At 40.5% G+C, this 19,751-nt stretch overlaps 1 protein-coding gene across 2 annotated transcripts; it reads left to right on the top strand.

Moving 5' to 3' along the window:
- Positions 1-1,769: 1,769 nt before the first annotated feature.
- LMAN1 (lectin, mannose binding 1) lies at positions 1,770-19,744 on the top strand. Of its 2 annotated transcripts, XM_015848204.2 has the most exons (14): positions 1,770-1,989; positions 2,718-2,872; positions 2,954-3,061; positions 5,244-5,305; positions 6,007-6,106; positions 7,539-7,662; positions 8,009-8,067; positions 8,641-8,773; positions 9,072-9,265; positions 9,384-9,454; positions 13,812-13,965; positions 14,669-14,790; positions 16,697-16,765; positions 19,150-19,744. In XM_015848204.2, exons 1-13 carry the CDS (start codon positions 1,809-1,811, stop codon positions 16,731-16,733), a joined length of 1,500 nt encoding a protein of 499 aa, XP_015703690.1. In that variant the 5' UTR covers positions 1,770-1,808; the 3' UTR covers positions 16,734-16,765; positions 19,150-19,744. The 2 variants fall into 2 exon arrangements, with proteins under 2 accessions (XP_015703690.1, XP_015703689.1); XM_015848203.2 differs by having other exon boundaries at positions 16,697-19,743.
- Positions 19,745-19,751: the final 7 nt, after the last annotated feature.

The raw sequence follows: 19,751 nt of genomic DNA, 5'->3' as shown, positions 1-19,751 counted from the left end.
CAAAACCAACATAGGTATCTGAATAAGAGATTCCCTCTAAAAATACTGATTCTCTTGTACCTTTGGATTGACATCGCAACCAGAAAAGAAGATAATCAATTTGAGGGGGGAAAGGATATCCTAAACACTTGAGATCGTGTCCAGCTGCTCTTGAGATATCTGCATTCCTTGTTTATTTCTTTGTTTCATATCCTTTTGATCTCCAGCTTAGAAAAAGAAAATAGCTGTACAATAATGCCTTGTAGCCTATGGCATATTCCATTTCAGGATCCTAACAAAAGGTCTGTGGGCATGTAAGAATAGTTTCAGTCTAAGTTTAGTTCGGTCTGGAAAAGCTTTTCAGTTCCCAGTGGCAAAAATGGAGCAAATTAGTTGGAAAAAGAAAGAGTAACAAAACAAAGAGTGCTTGAGGGATCTAGGAAGGGAGGCAGCAAGATCCTTCAGTTAGCCCACTCTGGCAATTAACTCACCTACAAAAAAGACTTCTACAGGTTTTATGGTGACCAACAGACCCTGCCAGTGGGGTCTCCTAGTCTGCAGGGTATGGCAGTTAAGCTCTGCGGAATCTTGGGGGAGCATTTCAACCCATGATCATCACAGGCTTTCTCTGGGCCTTCTGTGATCACTACTGCCTCAGCAGGGAGCAGCGAGGGCTGTGTGCTGCCACGTCAGCTGCTCCAGTTGGTAGCCCAGCATATAATTCCAAATGTGGTTTTGTCAGCAGTTTGCATTAAGAAACTTCTCTGAGGATGGAGTACACTCTCCTTCTGGTCAGCTCCTCTAGCACCATTATAACCTTTCCAAGCACCAGAGCAGGCTCAGCCCAGAGAGATGGAACTTTTACTTTGTTTCAAGGCCAAAACAGACCACAGACCACGGAATATTTTTGTTTTCTCAGATATGCAACTCTGTCTTCAAGATAGAACAGGGCTAAGAAGGTTGATGGAAGAGAGTATGGGTTAAGGAGGGAAAAACTGGTTGTTCACGACACTCCTTGTTCTGAACATTAAAAGCCTTGGCTGTGCTGTTCTAAGCATTGCTTGATCATTTAATGCTGTGCTGTTCTAAGCATTGCTTGATCATTTAATGCTGTGCTGTTCTAAGCATTGCTTGAACATTTAATGCTGTACTGTTCTAAGTGTTGCTTTTTGATTACTTAATGCTGTTCTGTTCTAAGCATTGCCTGATCATTTAATGCTGTTCTGTTCTGTTCTAAGCATTGCCTGATCATTTAATGCTGTTCTGTTCTGTTCTAAGCATTGCCTCATCATTTAATGCTGTTCTGTTCTGTTCTAAGCATTGCCTGATCATTTAATGCTGTTCTGTTCTAAGCATTGCCTGATCATTTAATGCTGTTCTGTTCTAAGCATTGCCTGATCATTTAATGCTGTGCTGTTCTAAGCATTGCTTGATCAATTAATTCTGTGCTGTTCTAAGCATTGCTTGATCATTTAACACCTAGGGGGTTGTTTCTGCTTTTGGACTGGGTAGATAAAAACTTTACACTTCAGAAAAGCCAGGAAGGGGCATGAGATCAATGCTCATATACAAATGAGGTCTGTGTGTGTTTATGTGTGGGGGTAACAGGGAGATTGGTTTCAAGGCTCCACACATTACAACAAGCACTAAGGGAGGTCCCACTCCCCGCCCCACGCCTACAACACGTGGATACGAAAGCGGAAGCGGAAGCGCGCCCACCCCCAAGCTCCGCCCACTGCGCTAAGCCACGCCCCTGGCCACGCCCACTCTCTCGACCAATCGCGTGGCGCCCTGTTGGCGGCGCGCGCCGTCCCGCAGCCCGGTTCAAGATGGCGGCGGGCGGGCTGCTGGTGGCTGTGGTGGCCGCGGTGCTGCTGGAGCTCGGGCCGGAGGCGGCGGCGGCGGAGGGTTCGTCTGGGCCGCACCGCCGCTTCGAGTACAAGTACAGCTTCAAAGGGCCGCACCTGGTGCAGGCGGACGGCACCGTGCCGTTCTGGGCTCATACGGGCAGTAAGTGGCTGCGGGCCGGGCCGGGGGAGCGGTGTGTCGGTGTGTGGTCGGTGTGTCGGTGTGTGTCGGTGTGTCGGTGTGTGGTGCGGGGTGTGGTGCGGGCCGGGCCGTGTGGTGGCGGTTCCCCGTCCCGTGGGTCCCCCCATACGGAGCTTGGGGCCGTCCCCGTGCGTGGTGCTGATGTGTCACTGCGGGCGGAGGGGATCTGCCCTGTGTTACTGCACCTAAAGTCGTGGTTTTTTACCTTTTTTCCCCCCTTCTTATCGTTGTGAGTTTGATCCGGGCCCGTCGCGGTGCGTCCGTGGGTGCTGGGCTGTGAGTCAGAAAGTTATGTGGCACTGTGCTACACGTGTCAAATAGGCAGTGCTTGGGGTATGAACCGCCTGCATTGCTTCCTTCCTATCCCCACAATGGGGCCCAGCTTTCTTTAAGCCATCGAACAGACAAAAAGATCTTCAGTTTAGCCAAGAAGGCAGTGATTTATGTTAAAACAAGCAAAAAACGAAAAGAAGCCCTTCAAATATCTACATATATTCATATTTTAGCCATCCACTCAACCTTCTCATTCAGGTGTACATTGTTGTACCAAACAGAAGGTGAAAAAACACCTTGTCACACAGTGGTAATTATCCTGTTAAAATATTCATCCTTTCCATTCCCATGTTTTGGTTTTTTAGTTCTTTTCCTCCACATCTGAGTGCTGAGTTCAAATGTTTGCTCCTTTACAGATGCCATCCCAAGCGCGGATCAGATTCGTATAACAACGTCATTGAAAAGCCAGAAGGGATCAGTGTGGACCAAAAACAAGTCAATATTTGAATATTGGGAAGTCGAAGTGACCTTTCGTGTTACAGGCAGAGGCCGCATTGGAGCCGATGGACTGGTATTGAGTTTGTTCTGGTTTAAGAAAGAGACATAGTCAAAAAGGTGGATGTGGGCTTACAGGTCTTCCTTTCTTTACTAGGCAATCTGGTTTACGGAGGAGCAAGGCATGGAAGGTCCCGTGTTTGGGGCAGCTGACAAGTGGAATGGTGTTGGAATTTTCTTTGATTCCTTTGACAATGATGGAAAGGTTGGTTGGAAAAAAACTCTTATAGTAAAGATAAAATTCATTTCCTGCTTTTTTGGCACTTACAGCTTTGGGGGGAAAAAAATTGCACGTCACTTTTCTATTACCCCCCCCACCTCTTGAAGGACTGCATTAAAACAATCATATTTCCCTAACACAATTTCATCTAGACCTTTTCCACACATTTTTTTGTGTTGGGGTTGAGGAGTGGGGAAGAGGTCCAAGGTAGAAAGCAGAAGCATTACTTGTAAGCAGTCTGCTAAGTTTTAGTTCATCTGTAAGCTTTGGAGGGGAAACAGGCACACCTAGAAGCTGAAATTGGGGATTTCCAAATGTAGTTCAAAATGGTGATAATTCTGAAGATTTATGCTTTGGAAGCAGCATATTGTACAAAATATGCCACAGGGAGACACATTTCCATGCCGTTCCTTGGAAATGCTCTTTCTCTGGGATCTGACTTGAGTGGTTAATGGCAGTGAGGATGGCAGTGCTTTGCTTTTTTTCTCCCTAAAATTTGGTAGCTTTGCTGTACCTACTTAACTTTTCCCATTCCAGAGTGATTTGAAGATCCTCAGAAATTTAATAAAACAATTTGTCTGCTTTGTTTTTTCCAGTACTATTTCATCTTTTTCTCTTTTTTTCTCCCTCAGTTTTCTAGCTCTGCTTTTGTAGGTATAACAATTTAGGGTGTTCCATTTGTTTATTTTTCCTACAGATGGGTTTTAAAATGCAGTCAGCATCATATATAGGGGTTGACAGGCTGAGGGTGGCATTTATATTTCTCATCTTAAAAAGGCAAGAAAGGGAATATTGTTCAACCTGATAAGAATTTTGAAATCTTTTCTTTTTCTTCCCCGCTCTCCTGACTGCTGTCAGGTACACAGACCCTAGAATAGCTTGGCTGGGTAAGGGTGCCATCTGTCCAAAGCTGCATGTAAACAAGACTGTTTGCCAGGACTTCAGAACTGAGTCTCCAATCATCAGTTTAGTCTGTGTGATACAAATTTACCTGTTTTTAAGGAAGTGGAAACATGCAGTTGAAACAAACCGTTTGCCATGCTTGTGTTGGTCTGACATGTCCTAAATCATGGAGTTGTGAGAGTTGTTTTTTTGTTTATGATAGCCTACTGCTTTCTTCCACTTCCATGGAGGTAATTAATTCTTGTTGGTATTGTTCTGAATTGATACAGAATTAACACCATTGTTACACTAAAGTAAACTGCAAGGAGATGATATTGAAGTATTTGGATTGTACAGAGCGTGTAATGCTGATTTGAAGCAGTGTATCTAACCAGACTCCATGGCTGAGAAGTAAAAACTGATGCTGGTATTGGTTGCAGTTCTGTTGTCTCCACACTATACATGATGAAGTAAAGCAATCATGTACTTTAGTTGTGCTGGTTTATTAAGGTTTTAAAGGACCACCATCCCCGTGCTGTGAATTGAGCATTAGGTTTTTTCTTGAGCTCCTGAAATTTAAGGCTTGTCTTCCTTTCTATAGAACTGTGAGTCTGTCCAGTTGGACAGCATATTCCTTCTGGAGATGGTGAATAGGAATGCTGAGGGGGAGATTGTCTCTGAAATCTTGTGTTCCTTTAAAAGGAAGAGTTAACTTTCTAAACCCAACTGGCAGAACACTAAATCTGTTCTGCTCTTACTTCAGCATGTTCTCATGTCTCTGTTGGTCTGAATGACCAGGGATGCGTGTGACAAATTGTTTAGTCTCTGACAGATAGCTGCTGTGGTTTCTTTGATGACTGTGAGGTCAGTGGGATGCCAGTGTGCTGTCTGTTGGGATGTTTTTCTGAGTTACATAGCCAGAGTCAGATGTAATCATCTGTGCTTTTTAAGATCAGTGTATTTGCTGCATGTACATTTCTTCTATCGGTGGATTTTATGTTTATGTTTGTGAAGTGATGCTGATTGGTAGTATGGTAAAAACCCTTTTTTTCCTACTTCTGGCTGTACAAAGAACGTGGCAGTCTTTTATGAGGTGCACAGTGTGACATGCTCAGACATCTTGCTTTCTATACATCAAGATGAAATCAGAATAAAACCAGCTGTAGTGTTGTTGTAGTCTACATGCTTTATCATCAAAAGCCTATCAGTGATGTTACGTATATTTCACTTTGAATTAACCTACTCCATTTGTTTGATAGTTGTTTTCTTTCTGTTTAATTTTTAGAAAAACAATCCTGGTGTGGTTGTTGTGGTCAACGATGGGAAGCTTCTGTATGACCATCAGAAGTAAGTTTATTTTCAGCCTTGGCTTTGTTGTGAATCTTTTCTTTTGAATAATAAGATCTTGCATGGAAGTCTTTGAGAAGTGTTTTAAAGGTTTCTTTTATTATGAAACTTCTTTTTCCATTTGTCTTCCTGTGTTTGGGTTTTTCCATTTGTTATAATGATGTTTTGGCAGTAAGAGCACAGGAACAGGCAGTGGATATTGAAGTGGTATGTGGGCTTGGGGATGGATGAGCTCAAATGAATGGATGTACAGACCTTTTACCTCTATTGCTTATAGATGCATTCCATAGATGGCCAATAACTCAAGGGAATGACTAGCTGAAAACTAATTGCTTGTAAATTGATAGGTTTGGTTTTTATTTCTGATGGTTTATTGTCAAAAGTAAAAATAACATACTTCTGGGTTTTCTGAGAACTATTTAGCTTAGCTGGGGTTGGTCCAGACTGTAATTAATTGATGAGTGTGGGAATGACTTAAAGCAAACTGACCCTCCCCTTACTGATTTCCATCTGTACTATTGTGTGTAAAATACCTGGCACCATTGAGCCCAGACTTAAATTGATGCAATGGAAACATGTTTTGCTATGGCTTTTATGTTATGAAAAAATAGAGTGGTGGTTCTTAGCAGTACGTTGATGCTTTTCTGCATTAGTTGATAAATCATAAGGTACAGCCTTATGCAAGTTGTCTTCTTGCACAGCGATGGTTCCACACAAGCACTGGCTTCCTGTCAGAGGGACTTTCGTAACAAGCCCTATCCTGTTCGAGCAAAAATCACATACTACCAAAAAACACTGACTGTAAGTACTCTGAAATAACGTAATTGCTCATGTTTCTCAGCTTTTTAAGTGTGAGGTGGTTGCAATTGTTTTCACTACCACCGCACCTTTTATGTTAAATGTGGATCTTAGTAACTCAGGAGCTGGAATGAGGTGCCCTATGTTCAAAGGCCACACAAGTTCTTACAGTGCAGATGAAGTTTCCTGAGCTTATTCAGCAAATGTTGCTGATTTTTCTGGTGTTTCTTAGAGGTCAGTCCCACTAGTGTCCTCCTACCTGCCCAGTATTCCAAAGCCAGCCTATGTGCCTCATCTTCCAAGTGGTTTAGATCAGACAGCGTTGCTCAAGCTGACTGTGGAGCTGCAGAGGGTTTTCCAGCTGATTGTTGAAGATAATTGAAATGTGATTCATTTAAAAAAGCTCTTTGACAGCACACTTAAATTTGCTGCTTGGGGGTTCCTGTCTCAAGTTGTACTAGGGCTTAGAATGTTAAAGGAGACAGAAGAGTGTAAGGTCATACTCAAGACTTCCTAAGTACTATTCAGATGGTTATGGGCACCTCCTCAGTAAGGAGAGAAAAATACAAATGTGCTGTTTTGAGACAGCCATGAAGTTTTGCTTTTTCTTCTGGTTTCTATGAAGAAGTTACTATTGTAGTTCAGACACTATTTGTACTATTAGCCAGTTAAAGCACGCATCTGTCATTTAGTAAAAGTTTCTCCACAGAATAAACATGAGGGCACCTAAAGGAAAGTGGACCTTGTACTGTGTCGTAATGTTAAAGGCTGTGCATTTGTCTTCAGTGAAAATGAAGTTTTGGACTCTGAGGCAGCTCTCTTCTTAAGCTGCTCGGTCCTTGATGCTTTATCTGAGAACTCCTGACCCAGGTGGTGCTGCTAACCCTAGCAGTTCTGCATTGCATATGTGGGGGAAAAAGGCAGTCTCTTTAAGCTTTGATTAACTGGAGAACAATAAGGGTGACTCTACTAGACTCTACATAACATGTGTTGCCCAGAATCATAATGGAATGTGAACTTGAGAGTCTAATCTTTAGTGATCTCCAAGTCAGGAATTTCGTGAACTAGAGTTAATGTTTTTAGATCTTGATGAGTGTTTCCGTATATTAATTTTTTACTGTGCTTCTTGCAACTGAGATTAATATATTTTGGTATAAATCTGATGTTTGTACAGTATGTCCTCAGGAGTGATGAGTAGAAAATGTAGAATTTTGTTCATGTTGAACTTTGAATCAGCTTATGCGTTTCCCTAGTGGAAACTTCTTCAGAGATCAAACAGTCTTTGGATTCTGCTACTGGCTACAGGTTTATCTGATGAATTGCATTTGTGACCATTAGTATAAATTAACAACCAGATGCAGAAATTCCTCAAGCAAAGCTACTGGCACAAGTGGATTTTTGTGGTTAATAACTATAGGTGTGTGTTTCTCTGTAGGTATTAATTAACAATGGATTTACTCCGGATAAGGAAGACTATGAATTCTGTGCTAAAGTGGAAGAACTGGTGTTGCCATCGCAAGGATATTTTGGAATATCTGCAGCAACAGGGGGACTTGCAGGTAGTAAAACATAATTGGGTTAAGCATTATGGCAGACAGTATGGACACTAGCAAGGCTTACAAGAGAGCTTTTATTTCACTGTTGGTATTAATCATTATACCAGTTTTGGATCACGATAAAGTAACTAATGCCCTCCTGCTCCCAGACTTCTGGTGGGCCTTTTCCTAGCTAGAGCTGAGAGAGGTGTTAATCAAAACCTCTTTCACTACTGTGTAAACTTTTGGGAGGATACTTTCAGCTGAAGATCCTTTGCAAGTGCAAGTTTGGCCTGGGAAGCTGCAGGATGTTTCATGATGCGTGACAGTATCAATTCACAGTGTTGGTATTCGGTTTTGTTTTATCCAGATGACCATGACGTCCTGTCTTTCCTGACTTTCCAGTTGACTGAGCCTGGGAAGGAAGTAGTAAGTATTTTTGTGCATAATTTGTAAAATGTGCTGGTACATTTTATATTTAATTGTCAGATCTTGGCATTGGCTATGTAATTATATGTAGGATTTTTGCACATGGCTGTGCTGTTGCCTGTTCTGGAAAAAAAGTGAGAAATACTACAGTGTTTCAGTAGCATTTTACTTAAGTTTGAGAGCAGAACTCTTGAAACAACACCAAATGAACAAAAATAGTGGTACTAGAACAAAACATGCAAATAAACTAAAAAAAGCACACTGTTTTTAGAATGTGGACAGATAAGTCTGGTTTTGCTTTCAACTTCCCATTCCTGTAGAATGCTTCTCTACTGTTAGACTGCATCTATCCTTGTAAAACTTGACTCTCTGATTTTAGAAAGTATACTTTCCAGGAGAAAGCTAGGATTTTCCATGGGGTTGTGGTTCCTCAATTCAACTTCAGTGTGCTTTCGTATCATCAAACCTGAAATCTAGACACTGTTTGCTGCACAATGAGTCATGTATGGGTGGTAGAGACCATTAAAATCCTCTTCTCCCTCCTTTCTTCTTACCTTTGGTAATGTATTAAAGCCCACACCAGATGCAGAAATTCCTGAAAAAGATAAAGAGAAGTATCAAGAAGAATTTGAACACTTTCAACAAGAATTGGATAAAAAGAAAGAAGAATTTCAAAAGGAACATCCTGATGTGCAAGGACAACCAGGCAAGTTATTAGAGCAGCTTTTCAGTTGTCAAGGAAAACGTTTGCTTTCAGGGATATTCAGAACAAGAGCCTGATGCTGTGGCATACTGGCCAAATGAGCTGATTGCAAGGAGTGTTGGGTTAACCCTTTTTTACATGCTGGTAACATGCACCTGCAGCTCTCAGCATGTATTGGTTTAAGGAGTTTCTCCACTGATTTCAGATGGAAGCTTTAGCAGTACAGGAATGACAATCTAAGAGATGAGAAATGCATATGTGTAACAGCTGCCTGTGCTTTGTTGTTTTTTTTTCCTGCCAGCTGATGATCCTTTTGAAACTGTAAGCGATCGTGAGCTGAGGCAAATCTTTGAAGGGCAGAACCGAATTCATCTTGAAATCAAACAGCTTAATAGGCAGTTGGACATGATTCTTGATGAGCAGCGGAGGTACGTCTCTGCAGTCACAGAGGAGATTGCTAAAAGAGGAGCAGCTGTCTCAGGTCAGCAAGGACAGGTATGTTCAAAAAATGCACTAAAATTGGCAGTTCAGCCTAACTTCAAAAAGCACAATCACTTTATCCAAGGTAACTTTGATTTGTTTTTCCCACCCTTCCCTCCCCACTCTACACCAGGTTTCCCAGCAAGGGATTGATACAGTTGTGAAAACTCAGGAAGAGGTCATTAAACAAGTAAATGAAATGAAGTAAGTGCTTTCTAAATATGTTCTGAATTTTACACTTCCTGTATTTGTTATTTCAGTAGGAGAATATTGACAAAATCCACATTTTTGTATGTTCACTATTCAGTGGTGACTATTTTCATTTCTGTGATAAATATTAAGTAAGTTTTTGTCTGTAAGGTGATTGTCTCCCCAGTGGGCTTTAATTTATCGTGAGATTTCACTGCAGTGATAAGGTGAGTACAGTGCCTTTGAAAACAATCTGTTTCCATAGAATGGTTGGTTTGATAACCTGCTACCTCATGGAAAAGTGCTGCTCTGATTTTTAGGGCATTGATAGCAATATGTAAATGCCATCAACTTACATCTGTTGAATATATACATATATATATATATATATATATTGGTTTTGATTCATAACTCTTAGCATCATTGAGCTGGACATCACAAACTAGTTATATATAAATATATGTTAATAGTCTTTGGGAATGCTTGTGTGTACAACCCTTGGAGAGGTTTCTTTACTGTTTGTTTTTCCTTTCCCTCTATCAGTTCCATTGTAGGCTAACCATTTTTAATCAGCTGAAGTAAGGCTAGGCCTTTGCAGAGCACTGTCTGTTCATGGCACCTGAAACATGGGCAGATCTGGAAGCTTTTGTTTGCTGCTGCCAAAAATGCAGAGCTGATGGTGGTGACCATGTTGGGAAAGCAATTGTCAGCTTGGAATTTGCTGTATCAAATAGTGTCATTGTGCTCTTCTTATCTGTTGTAGTGTCCTTGGAAATAAATAGGGATCATTACTTTCGAAGTGACCTTCGTTACAAAGTCCTGCAGCTGTGAATGGTAACTCCACTTATCAGTGCAGGCAGGGAATGGATCAGCTGGAGAACAGCTTTACAGAAATGAACATGACTTCTGGGGGACAAGATGTGGAATAGCAATGTGCCTGTATGGCAAAGACCACCAGCTGCACTGTGGGCTGTGTTAGAGCACTGCTAGCGAGCCATTGGGGAGAGTTCAATTTAATCAACACAGATGGTACCATGTCTGGAGTCCAGGGTTCTGGGAGAGTCTGCAGTACAAGGCAAGACATGGGCATGCAGGATGTTGTCCAACAAATGACCGTGAAAATGATCAATGGCTTGAATCTGTCATACAAAGAAAAGTGAGGGAGCTGGGATTGTAAAGCCTGGAGAGAAGGGGGGATCTTACCAGTGGGTATAAATACCTGAGTTTTACATTGGTGAAGGTGGTCGGGGAAGGAAGACAGCCAGAGACCCATTGCATGACAGAATAGGAGGCAGTGGGCACAAACTGAAATGCGGGAATTTCTGTTCAGACATAAAACTTTTGTTAAGAAATTCCTGCATTTCAGTTTGTGTTGGTGTTTTTACACCAAAGAAAAAAACTTTCTGGTTGTTTCTCAAGAGAGGTTTTATGGCCTCCACCTCTGGAGGTACTGGAATCCTGACTGTGACTGAAGATACCTTGATTTGTCTAGCACTCAGAAATATATCCAAAAAACCCCCCACCCTATGTATTAAATTGTCACTTATGGTGTGTAGGGATGGCAGAGATGGCTTTTTTTTAACGTACATTATATTGTGCAAACTATTTATCCTCATTTCTTGTGGGCTGGGGGAGAGAGGAAAATTTTTTCAAACAGTTTCAAGCTCAGCTGTGATAAAAGTACATGTTCTTTATCTATGGGCTACGTGCTGTCATCTGAAGGTATTTTGGATATTCTAATGGCGTAAATATTAATGTTCTATTACCTTCAACTGATACATCAATATCCTTTGCTACTGAAAGCCATCACAGTAAGGGAGACAGTGATGGTTGGAGCTGTTTCCTTGCCTGGTTGGATTCATTTGTGTGACAGTTCTGCGGGGCTTGTCCTACTTAAACATTAGGACTCTGTTTTGTGTTGGTCTTGCTTTGTCTTTAATCAGGGACTTTTGCCAGTTAATGCTCTCAGGAAACTTCTGTGTCTACAGGGACGCTTGCAACATTCCCAAATGATTAATAGTTCTGCTCTTTAAGGTGAAGTCTTCAAAACTGATGAAGTGTGCAGTTCAAATAGTTACCAAGTGAAGTGAAAGCCTTTGTCTTGAAGGTGCTGCTCTGCTGAAATGGATTTGAGACAGTTCCTTTTTGGTGGTGATGTTTGTACGCTGCTTCCAAGGTGTTACATGTTGCTGTTGTTAGCTGCAGTGTCTTTAACAGTTCATTCACAGTAGTGAAAACATTTATTATCTTCAGCTTTAAAAACAAAAAAAAGCAAGCAAACAATCCAAAACCAACCCCAAACAGAAACCATTCCAACAACTGGACATTGTGGTGCACAAGCTACTGTGGGTTTTTCTGTTTTGCTTTGTTGTTTTTGTCGTTGCTGTTGTTGCTTTTTCCAGTATTAGTTCAAGGGCAGATCTTGTAATTCATCTAAGTAGGTCAGCTTCTTGTAGAATAAAGATTAGTGCTTCCATTTTTTTTTTGCACTTGTTCTTCCACGAAAGCTTTTGTTAATATTCTTGACAAATCTTTATACCTCACAAGCAAATTAGATTTTCTTGTTAACATTGGCAGTCTGCCCTTTCAGTGACTGCTTAGTAGGTATGAGTTTGTGTAACGCCATCTTAATATTTTTCTTAGATTAAAAGGGGAAAAAAAAAGAATGTTATAGATAGAAATGAACAGCCTGCTGTTGCATTGCTGGTCATCCCGGAGGAAAAGGACTTACGGTCTAAGTAATTCTCTTGTCAAGATTTGTGGATTTCTTAATCATCTGATTACAGAAGAATCTTGTATGTTCATACAGTAGAAACTTAACAGCATGATATTGTCTGTGCCAAAGTCACGTAAATTAAATTTGATAGAGGCCGTGTCTGTTTAGGGAAGTTATTGTGCTTGATCAGAGAAAGTGGATCAGCCCGTCTGTGCCTGACTGTGTTCACTGCACAGCGATGGAGGGAGATGTCCCCAGCCACTCTCACTTATGCTTTAGCACTGAGAGCAGTGGCTGAAGATAGCAGTGCTGTAGATGTGGGTGGACAGAAGTGCTGTCAGTGCTAATTAGGCAATGTTTGTGCTGGGGTTTGCGTGGGTCATTTAAGGAAGCCTTCCAGTGAAGAACTTGTAAAATCAATTGTTACAGCACTAATTCAAGGCAGTTCTTAGAGTTGTCGCTGTGCTTTTGAATATGTGTCATACCTTGAAAGGTTTTTTTTGTGTTATTATTATTATTATTATTATTTCTTTTGTTTTTGTGTCTTTGAAACTGATGCAAAGCTGAAAGATGGGCGTTGTTTTTATGAAGATGCTTTATGAAACAGTTAGATTTTGGTACTTAACCTGGAGTTTTCCATCAAATACAAACTGCTTAAAATCACTATAATATATATGTAGCATTTAAGATGATGTATTGTTCCTGATTTACCCAGTGACATTCAGGTTCAGTTTAATATTAAATTGCTGACTGCTGTTCAAGGAGATAAGACTTTACCTCGAAGCCATCAAAGCAAGCTCTCATCTGCACAAAAATGTAAAGTTATAAGCGAATTAAAAAGGAATCCAAAGACATACATCTGGATTCATTATTCTGTTAATAATGGAGAGATTAACATTCACATGATAAATATTTTAGCTGAAGAATAATCCTCTTTGCAACTGAAAAGAGACATCACAGCCGGCAACAAACTCTGTAAATGTATTGATTAGAGATTAAGTGTTTTTCTCTCATTGATTAGTTTTGTTTGAGGTAAACTAGTTATGGAGCCTGAACTTTTTAGGGATTTAATTTGATTTGCTGTAGCAGGAAAATTAATTCATGTGAAGGCAATATTAAGTATTATGACAGTGCGTATGGGAAATGAGTTTCTCACATAAATGATAATCATGAAACAAGGTTGTATCTAAATCTTTTCTTATCCCTAAAGCCTCTTCTTTATTTTTATTTCTTACATGACTGCCTTTATTTATTTACTTTTCTGAAACAGCTTTGATTTTCTTCAAGGATTGTATTATTCTCTGTTTATCCTAAAGCCTTGGCGGGAGCCGTGGATGAAAGACTTGTTTTGGACTTCATCAGTTGGGCAAAGCAGATGTTTAGCAATAGAATATTTGCCAGATCTTCTTTTCAGCGCGACTTTAGGAGATGCTGTGCTGTACAAATTGAAACTGTCTGTGGAATCAAGCATTTAATGTGATAGTTTGATTGAGGAATTACCTCTTGATGGGTTTTGTTGGAAGCTAGAAATCTTTATTTTGGGGCAGTTAGGTAATTTAAACTGATCTTAATGGGCTAGAGTATTTGCAGCATAAATGCTGTGCATATAAGAACTGTTCTGTGTTGAATGATGTTTTGTTGTCTGTCTCTTTTCAGAAATGCCATGGCTGACACTCTGAGGTTGATCAGTGGAGCTCAGCATCCTGGCTCTGCCGCGGGAGTCTACGAAACAACACAGCATTTCAATGACATCAAAGAACACCTTCACGTAGTGAAAAGGGACATTGAGCATCTAGTGCAACGGAATATGGTAATTTATGTGCTGTTAGTGTAAGGCATGACTGTAATACTTCTTTATTTGGCTGTTAGTAAAAAGCTGGGATGAGCCAGCATGCAATTTACAGAGCAATTAATCCTTCATTAAGCTGCTTTGCTAAAACTGCACTGCCCTGACCCAACTGTATGATCTGTGTCTTGATGAGAAGTTTTGCACAAAGAACAGGATTTTTACTCTAATTCCTGTGGAAACAAGGTCATGCAATTAGTTTTTCTAGGTGTTTTTTTGGGTTTGTCTCCCTCCTTAACAGCTCCTTGTGGAGGAGACTTCTAAACTTTAACACAGAAGGGAGAGGTTTAATCAGGGAGAACTTATGCAAACGCCACTTAAGGTCTCTAAGTGTGAAAGATGACAGTGTTAGCATTCAGGAGCACCTTTACTCTTGCCAAGGTAACAACTAAGCTGAATTAGCTTTGATTTCTGCAGTAATTTACTAAAGACTTATTCTTTCCCCTCTGACCCTCAGGTTAATGTTGCTGAGCTTGCTTGAGAAACATAAAGAGGAAAGTGAAACAGAGAGTTAGACTCTGACTCTCTCAGAGTAGCTGTCAATTTTGTCTTTTTCTGATTGCACTTTAATTTTTAGATCACATTTGTTTTGTATCTTCTGTACCAGTCTTTTGATGGTGTGTCCTGTTTTCTCTTTCCTCAAATACTGCTTTTCTTATCTTTTTAGCCATCTAACGAGAAACCAAAATGTCCAGACTTGCCACCATTTCCATCGTGCTTATCTACAATGCACTTCTTCATATTTGTAGCAGTGCAAACAGTGTTATTCATTGCTTATATCATGTACAGGTAAGTATATTTTTCTTTTAAAGCCATCAGGGCAAGTGATTTTAGAACTTCCGAGGGGAAATAATAGCATTGCAGTGATATGAGCATATTAATCTTCAAAACAAGCAGTCATTCAGATTGGAAGAGACCTTGGGAGGTCTTTAGTTCAGCCTTGTGCTCAAAGCAGGGTTATCACTGAATTCAGACCAGGTCATTTAGGGTTCACACTGATCAGATCTTCTAAAACCTCGAAGGATGGAAAGCTCACTACTCTTCTGGGACCCCTTTTTCAATGTTTTGTTAGTGTAATGAGGCTTGTTTTATTTCCCCCCTCCTTGTATATCTAGTGGAAACCTTCCTTGTTTCAATTTGTCTCTGTCTGATAATGTGCATCTCCCTAAAGAAACTTAGTCTCATTAATGAGGTACTGCAGGCACTGGAAAGCTTTGTCAAGGCCTTTTGAGTCTGCTTTTGTCCAGCATGAAGTCCAGTTCCCCTGGCTGTCCTTCTGAGGCCTGTGCTCCAGTCCTTGGTCGTTCTTGTGGTTCTCTACTGGATTTACTGAAGTTTATTAATATCTCAGCAAAATCTGATGTGATCCAAATTTTTGCTCTCTGTATCTACCAGCACTTGGGCAAAATTGGCAAATCCCTCAGTTAGCTTTTTCTTAGTGATATTAATTCTACGCAGAGAGAGCTGAAGGGTCACTGATTGTTGATGGAGCTCTGAGTGTCGTGTGGGGGTTTTTTTGTTTGTTTATTTTTAAATTGGAATGCTTGCTCAACTCTCTTCTTCCTCCATGTGACATCGTAATGTTCAAATTAAATACTGATGGAAGGGACAAACTGAACTTCTAAACTATGGAGAGTAAGGACTTGTTTGGCAATCTTCTCTCCTATTTCTCTCGTGCACACTGCTATCAAAATAAAGGGACCAAGATAGCTGCAGTACTCTTCAAAGAGAAAACGCAGTTTGCTCTCTCTGTGGAATGTAACTGTTATTAATATGATACTAATGTAGCTGGTGGCACTTATCTTTGTGTGTCTGCTTCACCACATACACTTACTTATGTATGTCACATTATGCCACCAGTGGGGAAGGTGGCTTCCAGGATTAAATGAGCAAGTCCCCTTCAGTTCTTCCCAATGCCCTATAATTCTAGGTTTTGTGCATGATAGATCCACTGCCCTCTTATCCACTGAGAAAAATATTCTGTGTCAGAGGAAAAACGAAGACCCATTACAAGCCAGCTCATCAATCACTTCTTAATTGCACAGTTCCTTTCCTGTCATGCAAAGGAAAATCAGATGTTGAGAAGCTTTAGAGAATTTAAGATTCATACACAGTTTATTTTCTACCCAGAATTTGTTTCTGTCTGTGATGCAGAATTGGAACTGCAGTCATGCTGCATGTATTTTTATGAATAGAGGAAATTTCTGCTTTCTGCCACATGACTTAAGATATGACTTTTTTACCATGTGATTCAACTCTTTGCAAGGGTAGATAACAGCAAGACAAGGGGAAATGGTTTTAAGTTGAAGGAGGGAAGATTTAGGTTGGATGTCAGGGTGAAGTTCTTCACAGTGAGAGTGGTGCGGTGCTGAACAGCTGCCCAGAGAGGCTGTGGATGCCCCGTCCATCCCTGGAGGTGTTCAGTGGGTTGGATGGGGCCCTGGGCAGCCTGGGCTGGTATTAAATGTGGATGTTGGTGGCCCTTCATGTAGCAGGAGGCTGGAGATTTGTGATCCTTGAGCTCCCTTCTGACCTGGGCCACTCTGTGATTCTGTGTCTTATTGTCCACCTCCCAAAGTTTCTGTTGAAGAGGAGTAGTTTTAATCCCAAAAAGAAAGTAAATATTTGTTTGAACCAGATAGCTTGTTTGTTTGTTTTTCATGCTTAATGAATACTCTTCTGGTTTTTCTTTCAGGAGTCAACAGGAAGCAGCAGCCAAAAAGTTCTTTTGATGACCTCTTCCTTTTGTGTGTACATAACAGCAGTATGTATGCACAGAAAATCATGCAATTCTGTACAAGAGGGAAAATTTAGTGTTTGATACATTTCAGTACTGTGAATTACGTTATTTTGTCAAACAAAATGTGTTCTTATTTAGGCTGTTAATTCTAGAGTTAAAGCAGACCTGGGAGCAGCAGAGCCAATGCTAGGTAGGGGGAAGGCTGTAAATCCTGTCTAGGTCTCTGTATCCAGTGAGATTTCTGATCGATGCTGGAAGGCAAACGCTGAATTCTTCCTGTTTTGCCAGAATTTCAGAGGAGGGATTTGCAAGACCCCTGTTAAGTGGCTGTTGATCATGAGAATTTGCAAAGCAATGATGTGTGCCGAAAACTTGCCACTGAGAATCCATGTCAGATTAGGAAAAACAACAACAAACAAACAAAAAACCACTGTTCTTTAAATCCCTCCAAAACTGAAACAAGATAAAATGGAAAAAACAGCAAAAACAAACAAACAAAACCCACTAAAATTAGACTTTTCTATTTTATTTTATTTTGTTTTTCTGGTGAAAATTTATTATGAGCATTTCATTTCTTTATTATTTGGATCTAATAGCTTAAGAATGATTTTTGGGAATTTAGCTCTTCGTGAAGTATAGATTTTAAGTTCTTTTTTAGTGCATGGACACAAAGACAGGCCTTTTACAGCCTGTTAGTATCTGGGATAGAATGCAAGCAAGCTGTATGGGACAAGCTGACAGGGGTTTGTCTCTTTATTCTGGGTTTTGTTCTTAGGCATTGAGAGAAAACACAACGTAGTTTCTTCTGGTATAATGAAAGATTTCCAGGTTTTTATTTGGTAGTTTGAAGTCTGTCTAATTTTAGAGATTTTTGGAACGTTTTTAGGAAAGGTGCCATAGTTTGATACCTCTTCCGATCTGAATTTGTTAAGGGTGTGTTTAATTGATGAATATGCCTTTATTGTTATAAAGCTGTCTTATGTCTTTCGTGTTATCAAATACAGATGCTTTGATTTAAGTACTGACCTGGCAAGTATTCTCAACTACTCATACTGACTGTGAAAGGGTTCCTTCACAAGCTGTTGATTCAGGCATGTTTGTTAGCCCAGCAGCTACTGCAGAAGCAGTATTGTGTGTCAGTTCCCAGTTCAATATCAAGAGCATAAGGCTGCTCACATGTTGTTGGTATTGCTCATCAGGTGAACGTTTTGCTTCGGGAGTGAAACAAATGAGAAAGCTCAAATCAGAATCACGAAATGAATTTGTTTTGACTTGTTTACTTACCTGTGGCGACTTTGTCTTTGATTTACGTGTCAAATGATGGTTGTGGGAGGACGGTTGGACGGGATGATCTTGTAGGTCCTTTCCAACCTTGTGATTCTATGATGTTTAAATGTTTTTTCTTTCCAATTCTATAATACACATGGATGTGTCTGGATATTTCACTTTTAAACAACGAGTCTGTCTCACAGTCTGCAAAATGTGTGTGTAATCTAGCATGCTACTCCTGCAGTTCCACAGTCTGTTCTCTTGGAGTGCAGCGCTTGCTGCCAAGTTCACTGTAATGAAGAACACTCTAGCATTGTGCCTGACGGTTGGGAGACGTGATAAATCTATGCAATATGTTTTGTTACCGAAAACACAGTGCTCCAAAAGTGGGTGTTTGTGCCATACCAATAAATTGATGTTACCTACACACCTATTTACGTTCTTACAGTATGCGGCATGCTGTAAATGATAGAGCTTTATACATTCATTTCCGAATTTGAGACTTTGCTGTAATAATTGGAGAAACCACTGCCTCAGGCTCTTCTTGCTGTGATAAGCAGGACAAGCCAATGAAAGAACCTTTTCAGAGAACCCAGAACAGCACAGGAATTTATCCATTCAGTTCTAACACCAGCAAATATTTACAGGTGCCTTGAGTCTAACCTATTACAACTGAATATGTTTTCTTAAATTGCTCTGGAAATAATGTTGTTCTTTTCAATTGCTTTCCTGCACAGTGCAACACCTAAGTGAGCTCCCTCTCTGAATACAGGCTTTGCAAGGCAGGAAGGCTAACAAGTGTGTTCTGGAAGGTTAGATGCAAACATGGTGACGTGCATCTCCAATGTGTCAGTTGGAGGGAGCCTGCATTTCTTGTTACTGTGAATTTCTCCAATTACAACTCTGTTTCAAAGCTGGACAAACAATGCTGTTGTCTTTATTTGTAAAGAAAAATGGGGATAGAGGCTAGCAACATACTTGAATCTACAATTGTATCCTTGGTATGGGGCTCAGCTTGTGTGTCGATGCTGCTAGTAGATCTGACCTGTGTCCGTGTGCAACCGGGGATCATTTGTGTTAGTGAGCAGAAGGTATGAATTGCACCATCCTAAAAGTGATAACTTTGCTTCATTTCACAGTCTTCACTCCCTGGAACATCAGTAATTGCCTCGCCGCTCACTGGATCAAAGGAAAACTCCCAGTTTACCCAGCCCAAAGCTTGTCCCGTCTGTTCCTGAGGTGATAGCAACAAAATTGGACTTTGGGAATGTTTGTCTGTCAGTGTGGCCTCTTCTTGTGGTGGGCTATTAGAATTTCCTTAACACTGACAGGGCATTTCATTTTGTCAAGTGAAATATCAGGACTCACAGATGAAGGCAACTTGGAATCCGGTATGTCTGACAATATGGAGGAGGCCAAGAAAATAACAGTATTTGAAGTAGCAAATATTTGGCAGCGTCAAGGGGATCTCATTGTGTTAAAGCTTATTAAATAAACGGTCGCACCTGAATCTCTCAAGCAAATTTCAGTCACTTGTGAATTACTTTTGTTGATTGTTTGGGGAAAATGATATCAATACATCAATTACTGTAACGATGAAGACTTTCTACTGTTTAAAAAAATAGACAAAACACACAGCTGACATTTCCTGATGTTTGTTTCTGACTGATGTGAACGGAGGGTTGGAGATCAGAGATAACATTATTTGAATAAAGATGCATATTTTTAATAAACTTCTTTC

The sequence above is a fragment of the Coturnix japonica genome, chromosome Z (genome assembly GCF_001577835.2).
Source record: "Coturnix japonica isolate 7356 chromosome Z, Coturnix japonica 2.1, whole genome shotgun sequence".
NCBI lineage: Eukaryota > Metazoa > Chordata > Aves > Galliformes > Phasianidae > Coturnix > Coturnix japonica.
Note: the sequence above shows the minus strand (reverse complement) of the source record. Positions and strands in the feature narration are given on the sequence as shown.

Bases quoted from the DNA above. Each gene is read 5' to 3' on its own strand.
- LMAN1 (XM_015848204.2), top strand. From the start codon at position 1,809: ATGGCGGCGGGCGGGCTGCTGGTGGCTGTGGTGGCCGCGGTGCTGCTG. The intron at 3,062-5,243 runs GTTGGTTGGAAA...TTTAATTTTTAG, and splicing joins CCTTTGACAATGATGGAAAG to AAAAACAATCCTGGTGTGGT. The intron at 8,774-9,071 runs GCAAGTTATTAG...TTTTCCTGCCAG, and splicing joins TGATGTGCAAGGACAACCAG to CTGATGATCCTTTTGAAACT.